Source organism: Nannobrachium achirus (genome assembly GCF_963921795.1).
Source record: "Nannobrachium achirus genome assembly, chromosome: 21".
In the NCBI taxonomy this organism is placed as follows: Eukaryota; Metazoa; Chordata; class Actinopteri; order Myctophiformes; family Myctophidae; genus Nannobrachium; species Nannobrachium achirus.
In genome coordinates this window covers 27,664,109-27,690,092 of record NC_137828.1, presented here as the reverse complement: position 1 = coordinate 27,690,092, position 25,984 = coordinate 27,664,109, and the positions used below count along the sequence as shown (strand labels likewise).

Below are 25,984 nucleotides of genomic sequence, written 5' to 3'. Positions count from 1 at the left end.
TAGTCCTATTTTATACCTAGGCTGTTTGAAAATAGCCTATCTACAAGGTCACACTTGTGAGCTTGTAGATCTGCTATTTTCAAACATTTTGTACTTTTACTTTTGGTACTTTAAGTACATTTTGATGCCAATACTTTTGTACTTTTACTCAAGTACATTTAGAATTTGTGACTTTTACCTGTAAGGGGGCCCTCACACCAAAATACCTAGAGTGGAATCCGTCAATGCATTTCAATGAGAGTGGAGCGTTTTTTGCCAGTAGAGGATTTCTGGAAAAAAAAGGAAAAAAGAAAAAAAAGAAAAACGCTCCATTCTCATTGAAATGCATTGGCGGATTCCACTCTAGGTATTTTGGTGTGAGGGGACCCTAACAGAGTATTTCTACAATGCAGTATTGATACTTTTACTTAAGTAAAACATTTGAGTACTTTTTCTACCACTGGCAAAAAAAAAAAAAAAAAAAAAAAAACACAGTATCACAAAGAGGAGGAGGGGAGATGCTGTCACAGACGATGGAAGGCAGGAAACTAAAGTACAGGCGAGGTGAGAGGACACATCAATAAAAAGAGAGGGCCCATGTTGAAAAAAGGTGAGTGTTATGGGGTAAAGTGAGAAGAGATTGACTGAATAAAAGTGGGAGTGTGAGGGGGCCGGGTGTCAGGGGCGTCAATTGGATATGGCAGGGGTATGCAGCTTGAACAGAAGAGGAAGTCCGCACACTGTTTACAAGCTCCAGCGACAACTTTATTTAATGGAACGTTTCAACCCTAGTGGGTCTTCTTCAGGTTTGAGCTTGTAAACAGTGTGCGGACTTCCTCTTCTGTTCATGGTGCGTATTTTTGGTCCAGCACCTGTAAATATTTTTGGAGATGTGCGTGCTTCCTCCTCTGCTCAGGGGTATGCAGCTGCCATACCCTGGGTCCAGGGGGGGAAATAAAAGTTACTTTTAAATATAAATCCATGAATGTCTCTTTGTCTATCTGTGATGGTTATTATGTTGTTAAAGTACAGTAAAATAACTACAAATGCAACATTTTACAAAATGGTCACTTTAACAAGGTATTATAATTATATTCTCCACACCACACTTGTATTCTCCCCATCTTGACAAAATGGTATATTCCCAGGTTCCGCAGGTCAGCTGCACAGGTGCAATTCATTATTGTTAATTGTGGCGCGTTTACTAACATGCCAAGTTTAGCTGCACTTGAACAACCATTCCAGGCTGCCATATCCAGCCCAAGAAACCGTAGAAACGGGGGGGGAAATAGAATGTACTCCTTAAAATAAATGTAACATGCCTGTTACTAAGGTATGGCAACATTCGCACACGTGCAAGACACCAGTCATGTTGCCATACCTTAGCTTTTTCTGAACTGACGCCACTGCCGGGTGTCAAGGTGAACGAGTGGAGTGGAGGAAGAGGAGGGAGAGAAGAGCTGAAGAGCACATCTGGAGGACTGTCGTGCACAGATGTTGAGGGAGGAGATGGAGAACAGAGGTGGGGTGGAGGTGTGGAGCACAGAGACCACATGTCACATACAAACAGGGGTGAGATGCCCCGGGCTCGGTTAGGCTCGGCGAGCCCAGACTTATCAAGCTGCACGCATGCGCGCCCCACGCATGTGTGCACACGCGTGCGCGCACATTGTCAAGATGTGTGACGGCGCGGTCAACACTTCAATTTACCAGGAAGACTCCCTAGTCGGGAGATAAGCGACCGTCAGGTCACCCCGGTCGCTGGGGGGCCGAGTTCTGGCCTTTTTAGCAGGGGTCCACCGCTAGGTGGAGCTCTATGCGCGTATGTCCCCGCTCCGCCGAGGCGGACACGTGGGTACCGGCCCCGGCTCTCCCGGTCGCTCCTAGACCGAGTTACAGCATTTTATGTGCACTGCAGTGGCGGGGGTCCTCCACTAGGGGGACAACTTTTCCATTCGTATTGGAGCACCAGGAGTCAGTGGTCCCCAGGAATTCCCCGTGAGCAGCTCCGTTAGGGTGGTCATTTAGTAATTTTTTAACGTTTTGGCGGCGCCGCCAGGGAGTCCCTGGGGGTCCCTGAAGCTGCGGGGGTCCCTGGAAGGGTGGAGGTTGTGGATTGGCAGACAAGGAATGTGTGTGTAAAATTTCACATGGATAGGGGCAACGATGGCAGGGATATGAGTAGGGCAAAAGTGTGACGTGACGTGACGTGACGTGACAGACAGACAGGCAGTGGAGGTTACCTGGCTGCTTTGCATAAAAATACTCGGGTAGGCAAGCCTCACCTCCTCAATTTACACTGTATATACGGCCAGCACGACGTTCGCCTACTACTACGCCTAGCATTCTTTGCAGACTGTCTATGTAAAGTTATTTTATATAAAACTTAAAGGAAAATACATTAATTGAAACTAAAATAAAAAGAACAAATTAACAATGTAACGAAATAATGAGAAATATAATTACATTAAAATGTTGTGTGTTAAATACAATATTTCAACTAGCACAAAACCATAAACAGCTCCAAAAACCTTTAGCTGCTGTAAACTTTAGCCTATAAGAAATAACCCAGTGGTTTTCAAAAATGTTGGGCCAAAGGCTCACACGTCTGTGGGCAAGTCAAATGCTCAAGGTATTCAAAGCGAGCATAGCAGATCTACAATTACATGGTCTAATATTTAAAAAAATAAATCAATAAAATAAATATATTACTACCTCAAAGTTGTCCCAGAAATTGAAATTAGAAATTGTCCCACCAATTCAGGTCTGACTGCATCATTGCCAATTTTGATCAGATTCCTAAGACAAAAATGTTATTATATTGTAAATTTACCGACCATTGATTCCGGATGGGGACCCAAATGCATTTGGGTATTTGAACTCAAGTCTCCATGGCGTGCGTTATCAATAGAAAAAATAATAATAATAATAATTTTGGGTTGAACTACTACTTTAATAATACACAATAAAAAAAAAAGGACTGCAGAGTTTTAACTCATTCGTAGTTTACGGCCGAGGAGCCCGAAGATTTTTCAATGTCTTTCACTGCTGGCTTCTCCTACCTGTTAACGCGGGCGCTCATCCAGTTCCCATCGTGCCTGATCGGACACTGCTATGCATCATGTGTTCGCGTATTTCCATCAGCTTCTCAAATCCTTTTAAATTTTTCCAATTGATCAATACGTTCTCCGTCTGTAAGCCGCAGAGTTTACACAGAAAGCTAACGGGCCAAAATAGACGACGGACCATCCGCTTCCGGTTCACGGCCTCAATGTTAACTGGTCCGCTCAATAATGTGTCCGTGTAGAAACCGATCACGGATGAATTACCGGTTAATTACCTTCTGCTGGCTTGGCTGTTTTTGTTGTGGGAGAGGGAGAAGCGTCAGTAAGGCTACAGAGCTCTGATAAAAAGTTGACGTTGCAATTAAACATTTCGGTCTTTTCTCTTCATAGTTGTTTATTTTGTCTTGCACCAGTGACTAGGCTACTGGGTCAGTCTGCAATATCTCTCTGTGATACATTAGCGTTGTGCTCCGTGTGTATAGTCTTATACTAACAGGAGTGTTGTCAATTAAAATAAGCATCTCATGCCGTCATGTTACCGGCTTCTTCTCTAATATGCCATTCTGTTTTTGCACGGCTGGAATGACCCGCGCATCACTAGTGGACGCCACGCATTAATTGATTATTTAATCATGCAAAGAAACCCGACCCAAATCGCACCAGAAGACCCGATCCGACCCGAAAAACATGGATTTTTTTTCGCGCGCTGCGCGACACCCGGGCCCACCCAGTTGGGCGCAGGCCTAGTCGCCGGTTCAATTCTGTCTACGCCACTGACACACACACACACACGCATGCACGCACTAACACAAGCACCTGCACCTGCACCTGCACACGTTCACACACACGCATGTTCAGCTGTGCCATGCAGTGTTTATGCTGTTTTACCTCCAACGTTCTTACAGTGTTGTTGGTTCTGTTTGTTTGTTCTGTGCACACACGCGCGCGCCTGTGTGTGTGTGTGTGTATGTGTTTGTGTGTGCACGCGTGCGTGCAAGTGTGTGTGTGTCTTGGCACCTGCAGTTATATTCCCTGGCTACACTCCAGACGGTGCTGGCTAGATGGTTCAGTTGGCACTAACACATCCAAGTAAGGTAACTTCAACTTAAGTTCTCACACAGTGCTCACGTGTTACTTGAACTCTCTTTGACTCCATGTTTCCTTGTTCTTCAGGTTCAATTCCAAGTTATTTTCTGTGCCTGCCTGCGTCCCTGTGTGCCTGTCAGCCTGCCTCACCTGCAATACTTGCCAGACAGTTTTCCAAATGACCGCTCAGCTCTCGCTGCTTGCCCCTCTCCTTTTGTTCTGGCTTTGCACAGCATAAACCTTGTAGGGTTGCGAGTGCAAAAGTCCCTACACATTGCACACGTTCAACAAATCACAAAAATGTTACGCCTACACCTTCAGGAATGTAATTACTTTACTTAAAGCCACAGTTCTCAAAGTGGGGCCCACGGACCCCTGGGAGGTCGGATATTGGATATCTTTAACTCATGATTCATATAGTGGTTTCTGTTTATGACTATGAAATGGCTCTGAATGATTTTGATTGAAAGGTTTTTAATACAAATAGTTCCAATGGTATCTTAATGTACACGTGTATACATGTAGTTGTAAGTATATGCTTATCATGATGAGAGATTGAGGGCGTACCTAGGAAACATTCTCTCCTCCAAGGGGTACCTGCCTGGGCCACAAAAGTATGAGTATGAGAACCCCTGACTTAAAGTACACAATCACTACTTATAATGACTTTTAATGTGTCATTATGAAATATTATAATACCTGACCGTATAGGCTCAAGTAATAAGTAAAAATGTTTTATATTGTTATAAAGCATTGTGATTATTTTTTAACTCTTTTACTGCTTTATTTATTATTTATTTATTTGGGTCACTGCCATCACAGTCGCTTACCTTTGCAATGTTATAAAACATTATCCATCCATTATTTCCAAACTAATTATTTTGTAAAACACAGGCATAGCTGTAATCGAGCCAAACTGACTGCAGGGGGCAACCATATATGCAATGAATGAGGCTCGCAAATGTCCCTCGCTTGATCCAGTACTTTAGAGCATAGAAATGGATTAACTAGATCCAGTCCATAGAAAACGGCCAGGAAGTGATTTTGCCTCCATTGTTGTTTATATGTGGTGGAGATTTTAGACCAGCGTTATGGGGGCTGTTGCTACTGTAAAGACCCGCGCCACCCCTCATCTGCTTACAGTGCTTACTGCTCAGACAAGGTAAAGAACGAACTAACGTCCGCTCGTACTTGGCGGCGCAAACCTTGAGGAATGGGGCGTGCGTTAACGTACATAGCAGTAAAAGAGTTAAGTGTTATGAGCAGATTATAAGAATGCTGAAAAATTAAATGCATCATAGACATGGGATGCATAGGAAGTGTTAACACATTTAATTCAACTCCTTGGAAACACATATTCACAACACGTGTGTCATGTATTGGTCGATGAGATACAACTCCATTAGAATATATAAAGTACATCCTGTAGACATTTAACTGAGACTAAGTGATTAGTGGGGCTTTGTGGTTTTATTTTTACTGCATAATTGCTGCAGAACCAGTTGCCACTATACATGTACAAATATGCATGGATCAACAGCCCAGAGGCATGTGGGCAGAAGCACCCTAGAGGACCCCGCCTCCTCCGAAAGAAATGCATATGAGATATTGGTCACATAATGTAAACAGGCACCCACACACAGTTGCAGTGTTCCCAAGTAGGCCATCTTCCAAAGTTTTGTTTATTTTTCAAGGATATCACCACAACATCTTACAATAAATGCGAGAAATCTCTGTGAGTATGTATATATGTATGTACCCCGCATATCTCGAGAACTGTTCGTTCCACACTTTCACTTTGCACTAGGTCAAGTATGCAGAGCTGATGTCTGACATTGTGACATCACAGTGAAGCCAGAGCGTGATGTCAGAGCATGATTAAAATGTATCGGACATCTGATAAAAAATACCGGACATAATGATTTTAATGCATGGATGACAAGAAGGTGCACATAAGTAGCCAATAACAACAGTTTAAGTCCTGCTGTATAGTTGAGACTGAACAAATTGAATGTAAAGGAGTAGTAGGCTGTACAACATAAGCAATCCCTGTGCATAAGGGAATTAATTATATCAGGCTATAATCGCGCAGGCTGTTTGCACGCATACTGCATGGTTTCACAACAAGGTGTTTCTGTTGCATCATGTTTCAGGCCAAATCGTGTATTGACTTCAGATCGGGTCTGCGCAAATGTTGATAGATTCATCTGGACAAAAATATAGGCTACTCACTGGTATGGTCACGATAGTGCATCCATGCATCTCTGTTATGCAACTTTGGGAGAGTTGAAAAGGCTTTGGTGGTGAACTTGTACAGTCTCCATAACATCTCTCATAAAGAACTTAATCAAGTGACAAATGACCGTGTGTGCCTTCCATAATTCCGATGGGTTGCAAGAACAGGAAATAGGTTTAACTTAAACTGTGCATTTTTGTGCAACTTCGCTTGCATCAGACACAGAGGAAACGCTTGTGAGAGAGAGAGAGAGAGAGAGAGAGAGAGAGAGAGAGAGAGAGAGAGAGAGAGATGTGCGGTGATATTAATGAGCTGCCGTGTCATTTTCAACCGGTCCATATGTCCGAGGAGGTTTATATTTTTCCGGTCTTTGTCATTAAATATCGGACAAAACATGCAAATTATCAGACTAACGCAACCTTTGACACACACACACACACACACACACACACACACACACACACACACACACACACACACACACACACACACACACACACACACACACACACACACACACACAGGTTCAGAGGACTGAGAGAGGACCCAAAAGCAGTACGACCAAAGGCAGTGAAAGTTCAACTTAACTTAACTGTTTTATTAAAGTAACTGGTTTCAGTAATACAGGAAACATGAAGTCAAAACATAAGCTCAGGCTGACATAGGAAGACAATCTGACAAGAAACTGAGGACACAGGGGTACATCTATAGACAAGGACTAACGAGACACAGGTGAACTCAAACCGACAATCAACACTAGGATTGGCTGGGGCACAACAGGACACAGGAGGAGAACATAACTAATCAAGGGGAGGCTAGACAAGGCAGGTAAACAGAACTACAGGTGCTGACAGGAAGACACAGAACATACTATAAAATAAGATACAGAACACCAAGGTAAAACAGTAAACCTAGACAAATACAGATATACGAGTACAGAATAACTGAACGACAGAAAATACTGATAAGTCACTGAAAAACTGAAACTTTAGTAAGTCCAAAACCTAAATAAGGACAGTCAAAGACTGAAGTCTGAGGAGCAGACTGACAAATACAGAACATACTGAAAAGGCTGAAACGTAATGTTCAAAGCACAATACAGACAGTAGTAGAAACATCATTAAAGTCCAAAACACAAAGTGGACAGTCAATATCCCTGGTCCGCGACGCGGCCGTGACAATATAACCTCCCACGCACAAATACCGTAGGCTACAGAGTTCTAAATCTCATCTAATCTCAGTCAGCCTTCATAACAAAAGCTTCATATATTAAGTGGTGAGTGAGTGCCATCGATTTTACGCCGCCCTTGTTCTGTTGCGCAGGAAGATCACAGCAGATTAACCGATCACTATGGATTCAGGCCTCCGGCAGCGCTGGCCGCCAAACAGCTTACTTATATTTCAGTGAAAATGTAAAATATGTCTGTAAGAATAGTTTATTCTCTTCTTCTTTCTCGGTTCAGAAAATCCATCAAGCGGCTTAGTAAAGCACATGCACTATTGATTTTGCAGCCTGTGCACAATCCGCTTGAGCAACCGACCGTGCAGAACCTCTCAGACTTGCTCACCCTTTTAACAATGGCTGAAAATGAGAGCCGCCGGCGAAGAAAAGTTATGCTATATGCCAGGGATACTCAAACTTCTGAACCAGTGGGCAACATTACACAAATGTCAAGGGGCCAGTTGATGAAATGATATTATTTGATAACTTCTCTCTTTTATTTGCTTTATTTCCACATAAGACAAGTGCAATGTGCATTATTTTATGGCTTGGAAATCCATGTATATATTCTGTCAGTGACACAATTTGCTAAATGTTGCTCTTTTTAATACTTCTGTGCAATTAGCATATTCCACACAAACACAAAAAAAAACGAATGTACATTTGTCTGCTATTTGTCTGGGTTGATATCTGTCTGCCTGCTATCAAGAGGGATAACATTAAAGATAGCTGAGCACATCTCTCTTTCAATTTGCTTCACAGTGTTATTTATGACTTGGCCCACATTCAACAGAAATGGCGTTTTATAGAAAATAAACTTAGAAAATAGATACTTATGGCTAAGGAAAATCAAATAAAATCAAACAATCTACTTAAAATAGATTACCCAGACTGTTTAGCTACCAAATGGCTAATGATGCAGTTGTTAAGTAGAGCTACAGTACACCTCTCATTCATTTGATTTCCTACAATGACTTTTTGGGTATGCTAATTAGTCAGACAGAGCCACTGGTAAAAAAAAAAAAAAGGCGCAAATCTGCGATTTCAATGGCCGCTTTCAATATGTTTTGGCCATTATCTCGGGAACGCAAGGTCCAATCTGCTCAGTTTAAAGCTTGTTGGATGCGTGACTTCATTAAGCTGGTGGGCCAGTCAAAATTGTGCCGTGGGCCGGAAGTGGCCCGCGGGCCGGAGTTTGAGTATCAAGATGTGTTACTAGACACCATTACAAACACATTGGTGAAGAAATCTTTTGGTAAGGAATTTATTCCAGGACTTTATAAGATATCCCCTGACTAAAGTAGGAAAATGAGCCTAGAAGTGATTTAGTGCAGAGTTGTCCTTTAAGCCCTGCTTTCATCCCTCACTGTCCATCTCATGTTTGTCACATACGGCCCACATCCTTTGTCTGTGTAGCCTATAGATATTAATAGAATGTTAATGTTAGTGATATGAAGGGACTGCCAGCACTGCTGCCTTCCCAGTGGGCTTCTTGTCGGGTCTGTGAATCTCCAGTAGTGTCACTGTGAATACAGTTCTGAGATAAGAGGAATTTGTAGCCATACGTAAGAAACCATCTTCCCAGCTTGAGTTATTTTAAAGGAGTAGTTCAGACCCAAAATGACTTTTTTTTCCTATTGATTACTCACGCCATGAAGACTTGGATTGTCGCATTCCTAAGACAAACATGTGAGTAAATGTACTAATGTGGGTACATTTACTATAATACATTTTTTGTCTTAAGAATGTGACAAAAGGGGGCACGGTGGCGCAATGGTTAGCGCTTCACCTCACAGTTAGAAGGTCCTGGGTTCGATTCCCGCCGGGGGACGCTGTGGGAGCTGGGGGCGTGTTTCTCCCTCCGCGTCATCAGCACCCACACCCTAGGTGGGGTCGACGATAGGGCCTTTCTGTGTGGAGTTTGCATGTTCTCCCCGTGTCTCCTAGGGTTGATACCCTCACAAAAACATGCAGTAATCCTGGTCTCAATAATGCCTCCCCCTGGCCAGCCGGGGCGCTTGATGGAGGGGAAAGGAACTGGTTGGAATAACGTGTTCCTTCCTCGCGCTACGTCCATCCCGGGGAAATTCCCCCTGTCAGGTGAAAAGAAACAACTTGGACTACTCATGCATTGAAGGAAGCATGAGGTCAGTCCGTTGTCTCCCCAGGCGCGGCAGAGGGAGAGCAGAGCCCAGGATTACATAGGCAATTGGCACTGGGTGAAAAAGGGGTTGCAAAATCGTGGGATAAAAATTATATAAAAAAAAAAAAAGAATGTGACAAAAAACTAAAGCATATTATTGAACTCAAGTCTCCATGACTTGAGTAATCAATAGAAAAAAATACATTTTGGGGTGAAATATTTCCTTGACAATGAGCAAAGTATGCAGGCAGATGGCTCGTTTGTGAGCAATGCATTGTATGCTGTATTTGTTATGAATAAAATATGTCTTAATTGTAAAGAAACAGGTGCTCTGTCTCTGTCTGTTATGGAGATGAGCTCCACATCTGAATTCCCTCAGATGAAAGACTGGGGAGGAGAGAGAGCGAGTGTGTGATTACTAAAATATGGCAGCTGTGCAGTGGCGTCAGTTCAGAAAAAGCTAGGGTATGGCAAAGATGGGAGTCCTCATGGAAAATAGGCATTACATTTTGGATAACACGGTTCTATTGTGAAAATAGCAGATCTACATGCTCACAACGCCTCGTGCTGTGAGGCGTTGTGAGCATGTAGATCGGCTTTTTTCACAATGTCTGAAAAAATGTACACAGGTTTCTACGGTTTCTTGGGCTGGATATGGCAGCCTGGAATGGTTTTTCAAGTGCAGCTAAACTTAGCATGTTAGTAAATGTGCCACAATTAACAATAATGCATTGCACCTGGGCAGCTAACCTGCGGAACCAGGTAATATACCATTCTGTCAAGATGAATACAAGTGTGGAGAATATAATTATAATACTTGGTTAAAGTGACCATTATGTTAAATTTTGCATTTGAAGTTATTTTACTGTAATTTAACTCTGCCTGGGCCACAAGGTGCCGCTAGAGTGCCAGACATTTCTGTATAGGCCTTCGCTCTAACATCCGTCTACAGAGGCAGTAGTGCCTTGTGATTCCACTGCACCCACTGTTATGGATGACGAGAGGAGGAAGTTAGCTAACAGTTAGCTATTAGCTTCTTTATTTTTTAGAAGCCCGATCTGAAGCTATTTTAGTCGCAAAAAAACTATGTCGCTGCACTGGGAACACAGTTCAGAGAAAAAGGTCTCTAAAGATGTGAGTTTGTATTGAAGTGGGCGGCGCGGTGCGGCAGCGTTGCCCAATTACGGGCCGATGTAAACAGAGTCGCGGCCCCGGCCATGGATGGAAAATTAGACAGGGGCTTCGTTGAGGCCTCCGATTAATTAATTCATTTTATTAAATATCCCGGAATAGTCCGGGATAGGCACCCCGGAATATGTCGCGCCGCCGACAGTATAGATTGAGTTTTTTTGGGGGGGCTCTAAACTTTATTTTAAACCATTTTCAATGGAATAAATCGTCGGACCATCTAGGATCACTCGTTGGAAAGCGTAGGACGAGCCAAGACCACCCACATGTCTACAAGCAGCTCAGGGTAAGTAAAATAGCAAGAAAAACATTGGATTGGATTGAAATAAAGCCGAACTTGTTCGGGATAGGCACAAAAAGGGTTAACAACATAATAACGAGCGCAGGTAGACAAAGAGACATTCATGGATTTATATTTAAAAGTAACTTTTATTTTCCCCCCCTGGACCCAGGGGGGGGAAATGGCAGCTGCATACCCCTGCCATACCCAATTGACGCCCCTGCAGCTGTGTTTTGGTCTCTGAATACAAAAGTACTGAAATGTTTTACTTCAGTCACATCCAGTCAGCAATCACCTCAAAACAACCCATTACCTGTATTCCCCTCCCGTCCGCTGGTCCTGCTCCTCTGATTCCAACTCCACCAATCAAAACCCCCTGTCTGCTTTCTCATACAAAAAACCTGGGTCTGCAGGTCCATATGACCTGTCTGTTTGTATCCCTGCATGAGCTTATGGTTTGTGAATCCTAGAGCAAACTTTGTTTTTTGATTGAAGAGTTTATTCACGGTTTGCAATAGAAAAAAAGTACAGTTTCATGACAGCACAAATCACTGGTACAAGGTGTAATAGATTTGTATAAAACTGTTAATGTTTGTGCAATGTGTATCTGTCACCTTTACCTCAGTAAGTTAAAGTTACTTGACACAAAAAGACTGACTCAACAGCTGTCTATCCGGACAGTTGCTCCACGCTTACTCCAACGTCATCAGTGCATAATATGGAAGACTTCTGTAAGAATAGACCTGTCCTTCACCTATTCTTGTCACACTGTCTTGTATAAATAAGACACTGCCCAGAGAACGGGAGCAACACTAGCATGTGTGTTGTCTCAGAGCTCTTGATTTTGTTGTTAAATAAATATTGTATTCATTGTCACTCTACCTTGTGGAAATTCAATTTCTATATTATATACTATATACACGTATGATCTGAAAATTTACATAACAAAGGTCAACTAAAAGGAGATCCTAGTAAGCTTTACGGCTTATTTACACAGGAACCACTTTGTGTATCATATAACATTGAAAGACAGACGGATAGAACAGAGAGCTTTGCATAGGATAACATCAATTACAAAGGCAGAAAAGAAAATAATACAAAAAACAGGGCGATAAAAACAATAGATGGGGGCTTAGTATATTTACAAGTCACTAGTAGCAGCCGTCTGAAGGTGACTTTTCAGACCAATTTGGAAGGAGGCTAGGGAATTGTACTCCTTTAAGGCCTGTGTGGCGCTCCACATGTTGGTGTAAGCTTTGTATTAATTATCCTACTTTAAGACAGGGGCCTCTGTACAGTACATACAGGTGGACATCATGTACAGTAGGTACAGTAGGAATATTGCTAAGACACTCTGTAGGTAGTGGATTTATGGCCATTGTGTAGAGTAATTACAGTATGTACGGTATATAAGCTTTTATTTTCATAATTAGTTTTACACTCCAATTTCACTGTTATTATGTTGTGAAACTCTGACCTCTAGACTTGTGGTGTGTGTGTGTGTGTGTGTGTGTGTGTGTGTGTGTGTGTGTGTGTGTGTGTGTGTGCGTGCGTGCGTGCGTGCGTGCGTGCGTGCGTGCGTGCGTGCGTGCGTGTGTGCGCGTGTGTGTGTGTGTGTGCTTGTGTACTGTACCTCCTCTCCTGTTGAGCTTGGCATATCCTGGTGCGTAGCCGTTGGTGAAGACAGACGAGCTGCTGAATGCTGTGTGAGGAAGAGGAGACACCAGGGCTTCATCACATTTCTCTGGAGAGAGAGAGAGAGAGAGAGAGAGAGAGAGAGAGAGAGAGAGAGAGAGAGAGAGAGAGGTGAGAGAGAGAGAAATTAAGTAAACAATCACGAGTATTGCTTTAGTGAGTTGTGTCCAGACAATTATTTCCATAAATGTGACAGTCCAACTGACCCTCCCACTGAGTTAAAGGTTCTACACCATGCATTTAAAAATAATTTATATAACATTTGTTTGTGTCCCAAAAACGTTTTTCAAAAGGTTTGAGGTTAAATTACCACTCGTGAATACAGAGCCCCTGTCATTTCTGCCTGGCTTTAAGAGCATGTTCAGCTGCAGTACCACCTTGTCCTGAGTGGGAGGAGCCAGTTTTGGCCCCACACTCCTCCCCACCTCCTGCTCTTCCCAGCTCCTCCTGCCTCCTTCTCAGGCTTGCCCACCCCTCCCAAACCCTCTCCTAGCTCCTCCTGCCTCCTTCTCAGGCCTGCCCACCCCTCCCCTCCCCAACCCTCTCCCAGCTCCTCCTGCCTCCTTCTCAGGCCTGCCCACCCCTCCCCAACCCTCTCCCAGCTCCTCCTGCCTCCTTCTCAGGCCTGCCAGACAGCCCGTTCTGAGACCTGCTTACATAGATCTGCCCATAAACTGAGAAAGACACAATGGTCAGAAATAGGACTTTGTGAGAATATAACGTGCTGGTGGGACACCAAAAAAATACATACAAATTGGAAAAATGTAAGTTCATGGTGTAGTCCCTTTAACCCTTAGATGCATGACCCAGGGGTTGTTATTCTTCAATATCTTTAAAAGTAAAAGTGTTAATATTTTCATATTCCAGGTATTCCTCATAAAACATGTTTGTGACATGAGGCCATTTGCATTTTTATTTATTATTTCATTAATTTTAAGAAAATTCAGTTTTTGTATCACTACCCCACTCTTCCATGAGTGGGGTCAAAAATGACCCCAATTAAAGTCAATGCATTTTTGCAATAAACTACTTTGCTCTCACTCATAACTCTGCCATACTTTTGTGTAGCAACGTGATTTCAACTTTAAAACGCTCACACGACTTGGCACTTTTTCCGGCCAATAGGGACGAGCTGTAATTGTTGAAGCCCCGCCCCCTGTCTTCCTATTGGCTGGGCTTTAAACAACCATAACTCCAGTTCGCAGCATGGTACCGTCTCAAATCTTGGTGTCTGGACTTAGACCACCATAGGGATGAGCTGCAATTGTTGAGGCCCCGCCCTCTCTTACAAGTATGTTGTTTCCGCCTGCCCTGACGGTCGCTTCTTGCCCTTAGGGTGTCTTACTGGTAATAGTAGTAATAGTAATATTTGTAATATTAGTAATAGTAGTAGTAATAGTAGTAATACTGTAGTAGTAGTAATAGTAGTAATATATAATAGTAATAGTAGGAATAATAGTTTATATGTGAACGGTCATACAGTGGTTAGCACTTGAGATTGGCAGTGTCACCAGTTGGCTGCCTCAGTGGCACCACTGTAGTGCCATTGAGTGAATTGAGTGAAATGTGGTACCACCTTTTTTAGAGGTGTTACAGCATGTAATGTGGCTGATCTGCCACAGGGAGGCACATGTGAGTCCATGAACCCTACATTACAGTGTTGGCAACACGGCAAGGGTGAACAGATTCATTGTGATTGTTATTAATTAAAGAAAAATTAGACGACAATGCAGAGTTCAGGTTCAATTGAAATGCAATTGTTGCTTTATACACAACTGTGTTTATTATACTTAAAAACATTTGACAAATGAAAAACTAGATGTGCCTAGAACTCAACTAGGTTTGTAATAATAAGTATGCTATTGAATTCTAATTTCCCCACGACCCATGACAGGAATATATATATATATCAGTGGCGAATTTTCAGGACCTTCAGGGTATTCAGAGAAGACCCAGGGATCCTCAGAAGAAAGAAAATAATATTTTTATTTTTAAATAAAAAATATATTTTTATTTTTTATTATTTTTATTAAAATAATTACAATTATTTGTGTTGGTAATCTGTTAAACTGCACTGTTTCGCTCGCTATACTCGTTGTAGTTGTTTCTTCCCCAAGTTCTGTGCATAGGGAGTGCTTGTGTGCTGGGGAAAATAACAGCCAATGAGAGATTTTTTCTACTGAGTCTCTGCGCAGATTACTCTCACTCGCAGGTCTTCCAGAATTCCCTGAGCCAGTTCCCCATAATACAAGCCTTGGTGTGGATTGTCAGTTTGATCAACCAATCATATTTTGAGGGCTCTGGTCAAGGGTATACGGAACACCCACGTTCAACCACCAATCAAAATGAGTCAAGTGACTACTGGCCAATCACAACACAGCTTTTCCGGGACTTGGAGTGGAACAACAAGCATGTTTCACACTCACTATGCACTACACGTGAAACTTGTAAAGTAAACAGACGCGACATGGCTGCAGCTGGAGTGAACGCTGTGGATTTATTATTATCGTTGCCTTTTTCAAGAAGACTGTTTTATGAAAAGATGGACAGAACTTAAAAGGAATGATAGCTTTATGAACCCATCTTTGAGAAATTCATCCAAAAGGACAGGAGGATGTTTTGAAGTGAACAACTTCATTGGTGAGAGAAACTGAATTAATTTATATTGCTGGATATGCCGCTGTGCATTTAATTTCCATTGATTGATCATTGAAGAATGTATTAGAAGTTTGCAATTGGAAAAGGTACAGTTTCATGACAGTACAAATCACTGGTCAGCTAAAAGGAGATCCTAGTAAACCTTACAGCTTATTTACACAGGAACCACTTTATGTATCTCATATAACATTGAAAGACAGATTGATACACTTAGGCCTGTTTTTGTCTATTTAATGTGGGTCTTTCTTGACGTGGTCTTTCTTTACATTGATAGCTGGTGTTGTTACATGATGGTGGACAGTGCGTTTTGCTTTGTAAAGCATGCTATGTTAAATGGACGTTTCGATTGGTTGCGCTGGTTGTGTCTTGTGTGGCTCTGTCTGTCAGCAGCGCACATCTATTTAATCCTTATATTGGCATTGGTTTGGAAGTCTTGGTTTGGAGTATGTGTGTAGGTTAAGCCTACCCAGCGTGCTTGCCTTGTACACAGTCTGCTGTTCATTGTTAACCAGTTTTGTAAAAGAAAAAGAAGAATGAAAAAGGCATACAATTTGCGCGCATGTGCACGCGCGGGGGGGGGGGGGGGGGGCGGTGGTGCGTCCCTGAAGGTCCGGTCCCTTGGGGCACGCATCGCCACTGATATATATATATATATATATATATATATATATATATATATATATATATAAATAAATAATAATAATAATAATAGTACATAAAATATTCAGTCAACAATTAGAAAAATACGGTTTAAATAAAAACATTGGAAACTGTTTGAATGGACAACATTTTAGAGGCTAAAGGAACAATGAAACCCTGATCTCCTGACTAACAAGTATATATCCTGGCCTAGACAGCTGTAACTTAGTGGTTATTGAGAATGGCTGGAGAGCCTAAGCTCCTGTTTGTCCCAGGTACGATTCCTGGCCATGCCAGCTAGGAATTGATGTGTCCCTGAGCAAGACTCTTAACCCCTTATCGCTCCCTGAGCCCCTGCTACAGAGAATTGGTGTTGTTGTGCATTATAATAATTATATTTTCACACTAATTGTATGGAAATGCATTTGATTGTTTATTGTTTGTTTTACTGTTTATAAGGCATTTCATTGAAATGTTACTTTTAGTAGGCTTGACTTAAAGGGGAAGACCACCCATTTTCAATATTGAACTATGTCATTAATATACCTTAGAGGAGTTGTGTGGAAAGAGAAAAAAAGTTCCCCCTCTTCTGTGTTGCCTAGAACTGGAGGATTGATTTGGGGGTTTGTATTGTAAATTACAACTTGATGACATCACACATTGTACTTTACAATACAAACCCCAAAATCAATCCTCCAGTTCTAGGCAACACAGAAGGGGGGGAACTTTTTTTTTATTACCACACAACTCCTCTAAGGTATATTAATGACATAGTTCAATATTGAAAATGGGTGGTCTTCCCCTTTAAGTGATGCATCTATTCTCTCCACAAATGAAGGCCTCAAAAACGTTTTTTGGAGTAATAAGCTAATCTGCATTATCAGATCTACCAGGCTATTTTTGCTACTTGTCAACACACCGCGACGTGAGGCGTTGTGAGCTTGTAGATCGTCTATTTTCCAAAGATTTTTATACAATTGTGATAACTTGAAATCATACATTCTGCACAATGAGTACTTTTGGAACTTTAAGAACATTTTGACCGATACTTTTGTACTTTTACTCAAGTATTTTTTTCATACAGGACTTCTACTTGTAACAAAGTACATCTACATTGCAGTAAGTAAAGCATATAAGTAGCCTACTTTTTCTACCACTGGTCACCACAAGACAAGTTATTACAATGGTTTAGACCCAGGCAGTTGTAGTTGAGTGGTTAGTGTGCCTGCCTAGTAGTCCAGAGCCCTCCAGAGTACTCGCAGGTACGATTCCTGCCCATGTCACATGTCTGCTGAAGTGTCCCTGAGCAAGACTTTTAAACCCCCAATAAAGAAACAATCTGTATAGAAACAATACTAATTCTTTATTTTTGTTTAAATTGTGTCTGTTTTGCAATCATCATAGGGATATACAAAATAGCCATAAAGTGATTACTAACTTCTAATTGTTGAATGGAAGATTTTATTGTTGTTGTTTTTTTAGTTTTTTTTCTGCTTTTCATTACACCTTGGCACTAAGGTACATAATACATTATTATTATAATGTTTTTTTTATTTTTTATTAGAGAAATAATGCAAAGTTCTTCGAATGACCACAACTCCCCCAAGTCCCAACCCCCCATGTGAGACAGTTTAGCAAATAAACTCACAGAGAGAGTCAGACACACACAGTGGGGGGTTGGGGGGTTGGGGGGTTGGGGGTTTGGGAGTACACAGGTACGAATTCTGGCCAGGCCACCTACTTGCTGAAGTGTCCCTGAGCAAGACTTTTAAATCCCTAATAAAGAAACAATCTCTTTTGAAATAATCCTAATGACTTATTTTATTATTGTCTCTTCTGCAATCATCATAGGGATATACAAAATAGCCGTAAAGTGATTACTAACTTCTTATTGTTGAATGGAAGATTTTATTGTATTGTGTGACTAACAAGTATATATCCTGGCCTAGACAGCTGTAGCTTAGTGGTTATTGAGAATGGCTGGAGCGCTGAAGCTCCTGTTTGTCCCAGGTACGATTCCTGGCCATGCCAGCTAGGAATTGATGTGTCCCTGAGCAAGACTTTTAACCCCTTATCGCTCCCTATGCCCCTGCTACAGAGAATTGGTGTTGTTGTGCATTATAATAATTATATTTTCACACTAATTGTATGGAAATGCATTTGATTGTTTATTGTTTGTTTTACTGTTTATAAGGCATTTCATTGAAATGTTACTTTTAGTAGGCTTGACTTAAGTGATGCATCTATTCTCTCCATAAATGAAGGCCTCAAAGAAGTTTTTTTGAGTAATAAGCTAATCTGCATTTTAGTCAACAAACTGTGTTGAATTTACAGATTGCTACTTCAACAGAGGTCACACAACAACTAGCCTCTAGGCTCTCTAGAGAAAACAGACTTTGCACCCACTGCGCACAAAAACACTGATTAAATAAAATGAGTCAGGATGAGCTGTGAACTGTAAAAGGTATTACCACATCATGTGTCTGGAGTTGGTAGTGAGAGCGCATATTTCTGTCTATATAAGATCAGCCTGTAGAATATTACCGACTTCCATGTTTTACATCTCTGTAAAAGTTTTGCAGGAATGTCATTATATTATTTTATATTATATTGTGAAACAGTTAAATGAACACAGGGGATACATGTACTAACTCAGGACGCTCAGAGTCAATGATATGCTAAATTACTGGTTTAACACTGTGCTTTTGTTAGCCTCATGGCCACAGACTTTAGGCCATTACAATAGACTCTTGACCGGGAGTGTCAAATGTCAGAGACTTGCACCGGAAACCAGTAACTCTACTATAGTTGATCCATTTGATAATATCTGTTAGGCTACACTCAGATACATTAAAAGATTATTTTATTGTGTAGCCCAGGAGTTTTGTGCCCCCCTCCCCAACACACACACACACACACACACACACACACACACACACACACACACACACACACACACACACACACACACACACACACACACACACACACACACACACACACACACACACACACACCAACCAATCAACCAAGATCCCGCTCAAACTAAGGGTCAAATTTGTATACCCTTCACCACCAGTGGTGTAGAAAGTAGGCCTATACAAATCTTTTACTTTTACTTTTCAAATCTTTTAGTTTGAAAGTGTGGCTTGGCATCTGAGTGACAAAGTCAGTCAATTTCATTCTGTAGAGCTAGTCTAGTGGATAGTGTCATGGACTAACATTTGGTAGAACAGAGTTCAATTCCCAGTTGTGTAATCTATTTTTCAAGAACTTCATAAGACTAAGAATGTTTGTTTAATATGATGAAAATAGTAGTTTATACCCTTTTGTGTCAATGGTTGGTGGTTCGATTCTTGCATTTTTTAGGTATTTGTACTTTTACTTGAGTATTTCCAATTTCCAATACTTTTACTTCAAAAAAAGATCGTCTGTTTTCTGCAAAGAGCTGGTTTTTTTTCCCCTTCTTTTATGATTGGCAGAAATGTAGCAACAATATAGCCTCCATTTATCACATAAACACCATTTGATTTTTAAAACTATTTATATGAGATACTTGAATGGAAATAAGCTTAGTCTTTTCATGGATCTCCTTTTAGTAGACCTTGTACCAGTGAACTGTACCGTCATGAAACTGTACCTTTTCCTATGCAAACTTCTAATAAAGTCTTCAATCAATCAAAAAACTTTCATTAAGAATTCTACATCTGTTTCACAACTATTCAGACTGTCACTGTAGCAGGCTAACTACAGTCTAGCCAGTACGACACACTTCTGCATTAGGTCCAGTGTGGTCTAGGGGGCTGTTAGACAGGCTTGTAAGCCAGAGGACCGGGGTTCGATTCCTGCATGTTCCATTGAAATGGCATTGTTTGTGATGGATTTCAAATCATCTAACATTGGTTAGTGTAAGAAACATAGTTGTTTCTTAAAGTAGCAATCTTTAAAAAAGAAAATACTCACAATTACATAGGGATATATAAAAATGCCTAAAGGTGATAATCAACTGGACTGGAGGATTTTATTGAATTATTTTATTTATCCTTTATTTTTCCTGGCCTGGAGACTTTGAAATTAGAATAGTTCATTTGTCTAATGTTGTTAAATATGATAAACATTTGTTAATATAGCAATAATTGCTTTTTCAGTTCATTAGAACTCAGCATTTAAATTCACCCTTTCCCCTGGATTTAATACAATTGCCAACAAGTCATTGCTGTTGACTGAAAGCTCAAAATCTTCTCATTCTTGAAAATTAAATAAACTACCCAGTTAAGCAACAAACCTGTCTCATATGCCTTTGTCTGGGCATTAGTTGCTCTCTAACCCCACCTAGTGGTTGTGGCATGTAACAACGTGGTGCCTCAACTGATTTGGCTGCCATGGTGGTACCACATCAGTGCCACGACCAGCACTTTCAAGGTACAACCACTGTAGCTTGTCCGTATGTATGTATGTATCTCTGTCACGCCTGAGACTGTGGTTCTATGGGTTTGTCGCTCTGACATCATGCTCTGATGTCACGTGATGTCAGGGGAACCACTCTAACTGAATGGGTTTGCCGCTCTGACAACACTCTCTGTTTTATGCCCATACATGGAGTTCCCTGTCATTAATATTAAGCCCATATCTAACAGGTCTTCATATGGGAATACCTATATATGGAGACCACATTGGCCACATACCACACTAACAGAATCCATATATGGCCAAGACAGCCCATATCTGTGTGGCTGGTTCTACAGACAGGGATCTCTATGTATGGGCATAAAAGGGATTCTGTTAGTGTGACATCACAGTGACGCCAGAGCATGATGTCAGAGCAGCAAACCCATTTTGTTACAGTGGTTCCCCTGACATCACAGTGACATCAGAGCATGATGTCAGAGCAGCAAACCCATAGAACCACAGTGTCAGGCGTGACAGAGATACATACATACATACATACGGACAAGCTGTGACCGTTCACATACTAAACTTGCGACCTATGGTCGCAACTACTATTACCAGTAAGACTCCCTAATCGGGAGATAAGCGACTGTTGGTCGCTTATCTCCACAATCTGTCGGTAGATAATGCCGGTCTTATATAAGGGTCATTTGTGTACGGTGTGATGTCATACTGATGTCAGCAGTGACTAACCAACTGTTTACCATAGCAACCATGTTTTCTTACCCTAGCAACCAACTGTTTACCCTAGCAGCCAACTGTTTACCATAGCAACCATGTTTTTTACCTTAGCAACCAACTGGTTACCATAGCAACCACTGTTTTAGACCACTGTTTCTTGCCGGTCTTATATAAGGGTCATTTGTGTACGGTGTGATGTCATACTGATGTCAGCAGTGTGATGTCATACTGATGCGGAGATATGAGCAGGGCAAAGGTGTGACGTGTGACTGACGGACGGACGGACGGACGGCCGGTGGAGGTTTTGATACTAAACTGTGACCACGGTCGCAACTATATTACCAGTAAGACTCCCTAAATCGGGAGATAAGCGACCGTTGGTCGCTTATCTCCACAAATATCACAACCTCCACCTCTCACGTCATACGGGCAGCCATAGTTACACCTGGAATGTTGAATCTCCATATATGGAGATAACCTACGCATCACACAAAGTCTGACCTCACCAGCCCATACTTGGGCATGGACGACTTATATCTCCATATACGGAGATGGCCATAATGGAGATACGATGACATCACAGAGTCCACAGCTGATAATGTGGCGTGATGTCATACAATACACAAACAAGCCCTATATAAAGGGGCAATTCTCACCAGGGAAGAGAGCATTCCTCGACTCAGACCTTATCGCCAGGATCAACTAAGCTTATAGCTTATCATCACATCCAACCATCTTAAGATACTCAGCTAGTGGGGAATGCTCTCTTCCCTGGTGAGAATTGCCCCTTTATATAGGGCTTGTTTGTGTATTGTGTTTGCGTATCTCCATATATGGCCATCTCCGTATATGGAGATATAAGTCGTCCATGCCCAAGTATGGGCTGGTGAGGCCAGACTTTGTGTGATGCGTAGGTTATCTCCATATATGGAGATTCAACATTCCAGGTGTAACTATGGCTGCCCGTCTGTCGGTAGATAATGCCGGTCTTATATAAGGGTCATTTGTGTACGGTGTGATGTCATACTGATGTCAGCAGTGTGATGCAGTGACGTGCAGTCAGGGGAGGCAGGTGAGGCAGTGCCTCACCTTGCCACCAGGGGGGGTAAAAGGCTCAAAATGCTTGCCTCAGCTGTCACGATAAGATGTTAAAAAAAGAAATAATATGATAAAATAATATTAATATTTGTCCTCTGGTCTATGCTTTCAATGCAATTTTGGTGTGGTTCCTATATAGTTTGATCATTTTCATAGTCAAAATCGCTGAAATCCTGTCATTCCTGTTCAAATAACAACGGAGAGACGAGAATCACGGGAAGTGAGGCAGTGACGGGTAGAGCCTCCCCACAGCGTGCGCGAGATTGTGCAACCACTCACACACTGCATTGAGCGCGTGCAAATGGCGCGTGCTTGTTGCCCGCAGGAAAAGGCATGCCTTGAGGCAGCCAGTACCTCTGCCTCAAAGAAGGGGGCGATAGTGTGCCTGCGGTCAATAGTTCATGACCCGGTTTACTCTTGCAAAGAAAGAAACAACAACAAACCAACAACTGCTTGTGCAGACTGCAATGCTGTTTCGCCCTGAAAATGGAGGATTTAATATCTAAGATAAGAAACTTTTCAAAACTGGACTTTCAATCAAAGCAAGAAGTCATAAATAGCGGGCGACCAACGCCAGATCTGCGAGACTTGCTTCAACCGACGGGCCTCCCTGGACGGAGTACAACGCGTTCATTTCAAACGGATTGGTATTCTCGAAAAGATTGGTTTTGTGGATGTGCTGCAAAAAAAATCGCCTTTAGGCCTACTGCTTTCCCTGCCTTTTATTCTCAACGAGTGACAATGGTCCCTGGACCCAAACTGGACTTCATTTACAAGTAAAGGTAAGAATACTGCATTATACAGTGGTGTGTTTAAAATGTTGTTCAATTTAATCAAAAATGGGATAACACCATACCCATAATTTAAGCTGCATCATACTGTATGTTTGTAAATCTGACTTGTGAGTCAGTGCCTTTAAGCCCATTTTCCACTGGCCCAACTCCACACCACTCCACACCACACCGCCCACTTGTGCCAGGTTTTCCACTACAAGGACCTGGGTAGAGTGGTGTGAAAGTGGTACTAAACAGGGTACTAAAAAGTATCCACTCTATAGTAGGTCTGAGCTAGGCCAAACAGGGCCAAACACTTCATAATGACTGATCACTCACTGACTTTTCATTTAGACCACCAGGATATAGTTGTAATACATGATAATAGATTATATTGTGTTTTAACCACTATTATAATCTATTATAGTGTATTTTAATTATCATAGTAATACATTAATACTTTATAACGTATTATAATCACAGTTATAATCCATTACAGTGCTTTATAATTAGGATAGTTGTAATACAAATGTATATTGTATTATAATCACAGTTAAAAGGGTCAATTTGTTTCTTACCGATATTAAAGGGTACTTTTTTGTAATGGAAAATGTAGATATTTTTAAGTGGTTAGCATCATACTGTATGTTTGTAAATCTGGCTTTTGAGTCAGTGCCTCCCCATGCCCAACCCTCACTGCACGTCACTGGTGTGATGTCATACTGATGCGGAGATATGAGCAGGGCAAAGGTGTGACGTGTGACGTGTGACCGACGGACGGACGGACGGACGGACGGATGGACGGACGGTGGAGGTTTTGATACCAGTAAGACTCCCTAATCGGGAGATAAGCGACCGTTGGTCGCTTATCTCCACAAATAGGCCAAAAGTTTGTTTTACCAATTATTACACTCTATGTGAACATTTACATCAACAAATCCCAAGTACTGGTTTTTAGGGGTGCTGAGTGTGGCGCAGCAGCGTGTCATGCATTTTCTGCAGGGCCTTGTCAATGGCTTTGCGTTCTTGCTGCTTTTTGTTGTTGTTGATCCTCTGGAAGCGCGCCCACTCGTTTGTGTGCAAATCAGCTGGATAGAGGCACAAGCCTTGCAGGGAGGTAACTCTGGAACAGCCAACGTAAGTGATACCCAAGGAGTGCTCAGAGGTTCCGATGTCAAGGCGCACTGCAACCAACTGTTTACCATAGCAACCATGTTTTTTTACCTTAGCAACCAACTGTTTACCATAGCAACCATGGTTTTTTACCCTAGCAACCAACTGTTTACCCTACTAACCAACTGTTTACCATAGCAACCATGTTTTTTACCTTAGCAACCAACTGTTTACCCTAGCAACCAACTGTTTACCACAGCAACCATGTTTTTTTTACCCTAGCAACCAACTGTTTACCCTAGCAACCAATTGTTTACCATAGCAACCATGTTTTATTACCCTAGCAACCAACTGTTTACCCTAGCAACCAACTGTTTACCATAGCAACCATTGTTTTTACCTTAGCAACCAACTGGTTACCATAGCTACCACTGTTTTAGACCACTGTTTCTTGCCGGTCTTATATAAGGGTCATTTGTGTACGGTGTGATGTCATACTGATGTCAGCAGTGTGATGTCATACTGATGCGGAGATATGAGCAGGGCAAAGGTGTGACGTGTGACTGACGGACGGACGGACGGTGGAGGTTTTGATACTAAACTGCGACCTCACGGTCGCAACTAAACTGCGACCTGACAGTCGCAATTACTACTACTATTACTACTATTACCAATAAGATGCCCTAAGGGCGAGAAGCAACCGTCAGGGCGGGCGGAAACAAGACTTGTAAGAAGGGGCGGGGCTTCAACAATTACACCTCGTCCATATTGGCCGTCTAAGTCCAGACACCAAGTTTTGAGACGGTACCATGCTGCAAACTGGAGTTATGGAGGTTTAAAGCCCAACCAATAGGAGGAAAGAGGGGGCGGGGCACCAAAAATTGCAGCTCATCTCTATGGTGGTGTAAGTCCAGACACCAAGTTTCGAGATGGTGCCATGCTGCAAACTGGAGTTATGGCTGTTTAAATCCCAGCCAATAGGAAGACAGGGGGGCGGGGCTTCAACAATTATAGCTCTTCCCTATTGGCCGGAAAAAGTGCCAAGTTGTGTGAGCGTTTTAAAGTTGAAATCACGTTGCTACGCAAAAGTATGCCAGAGTTAGGTGTGAGAGCAAAGTGTGACAGCAAAGTGTGACAGCTGCTGCACGCGTTTAGTGTACAGAGGGGGCGGGGCTTCAACAATTACAGCTCATCCCTATTGGTGGAATAAAGGCTCAAGTTGTGTGAGTGTTTTAAAGTTGAAATCACGTTGCTAGGCAAAAGTATGGCAGAGTTATGTGTGAGAGCAAAGTAGTTTATTGCAAAAACGCATTGATTTTAATCAGGGTAATTTTTGACCCCACTCATGGAAGAGTGTAGGTATTGGTTGGTCATGCATCCAAGGGTTAAGAATTAGAATGTGGAGATTAGCTATAACTAGGGGTCTTCAACAGGGGCTCCTCAGAGTTACTACGGGGGGCCTCCAAATCTTTGAGAAATAGAACGTTTACTCTCCTTTTTATATTAACCACTTGAAGCCTTATTCTTTTTCTGGGAACTTTAGACAGCAGCACGAGGCGCTGTGAGCTTGTAGATCGGCTATTTTTGGCAAAGAGGTTTGGTGTAGAGGGGAAAAAGAGCAGACTGAAAGGTCAGGTTTATTAGGTATTGACGGTTCAAGTGGTTAAATATCTTAAAAC

General features: G+C 42.0%; 1 protein-coding gene across 1 annotated transcript in view; it reads right to left on the bottom strand.

Moving 5' to 3' along the window:
- The window catches only part of LOC308307179 (contactin-associated protein-like 2), a gene marked incomplete at its 5' end in the record, with an annotated part of 419,567 nt that overhangs the window by 250,337 nt on the left and 143,246 nt on the right, over positions 1 to 25,984 (bottom strand). Inside the window, one exon of the mRNA XM_080752350.1 lies at positions 12,833 to 12,943. Coding sequence (XP_080608476.1) covers positions 12,833 to 12,943 — 111 coding nt within the window. The remainder of the gene's footprint in view (positions 1 to 12,832; positions 12,944 to 25,984) is intronic.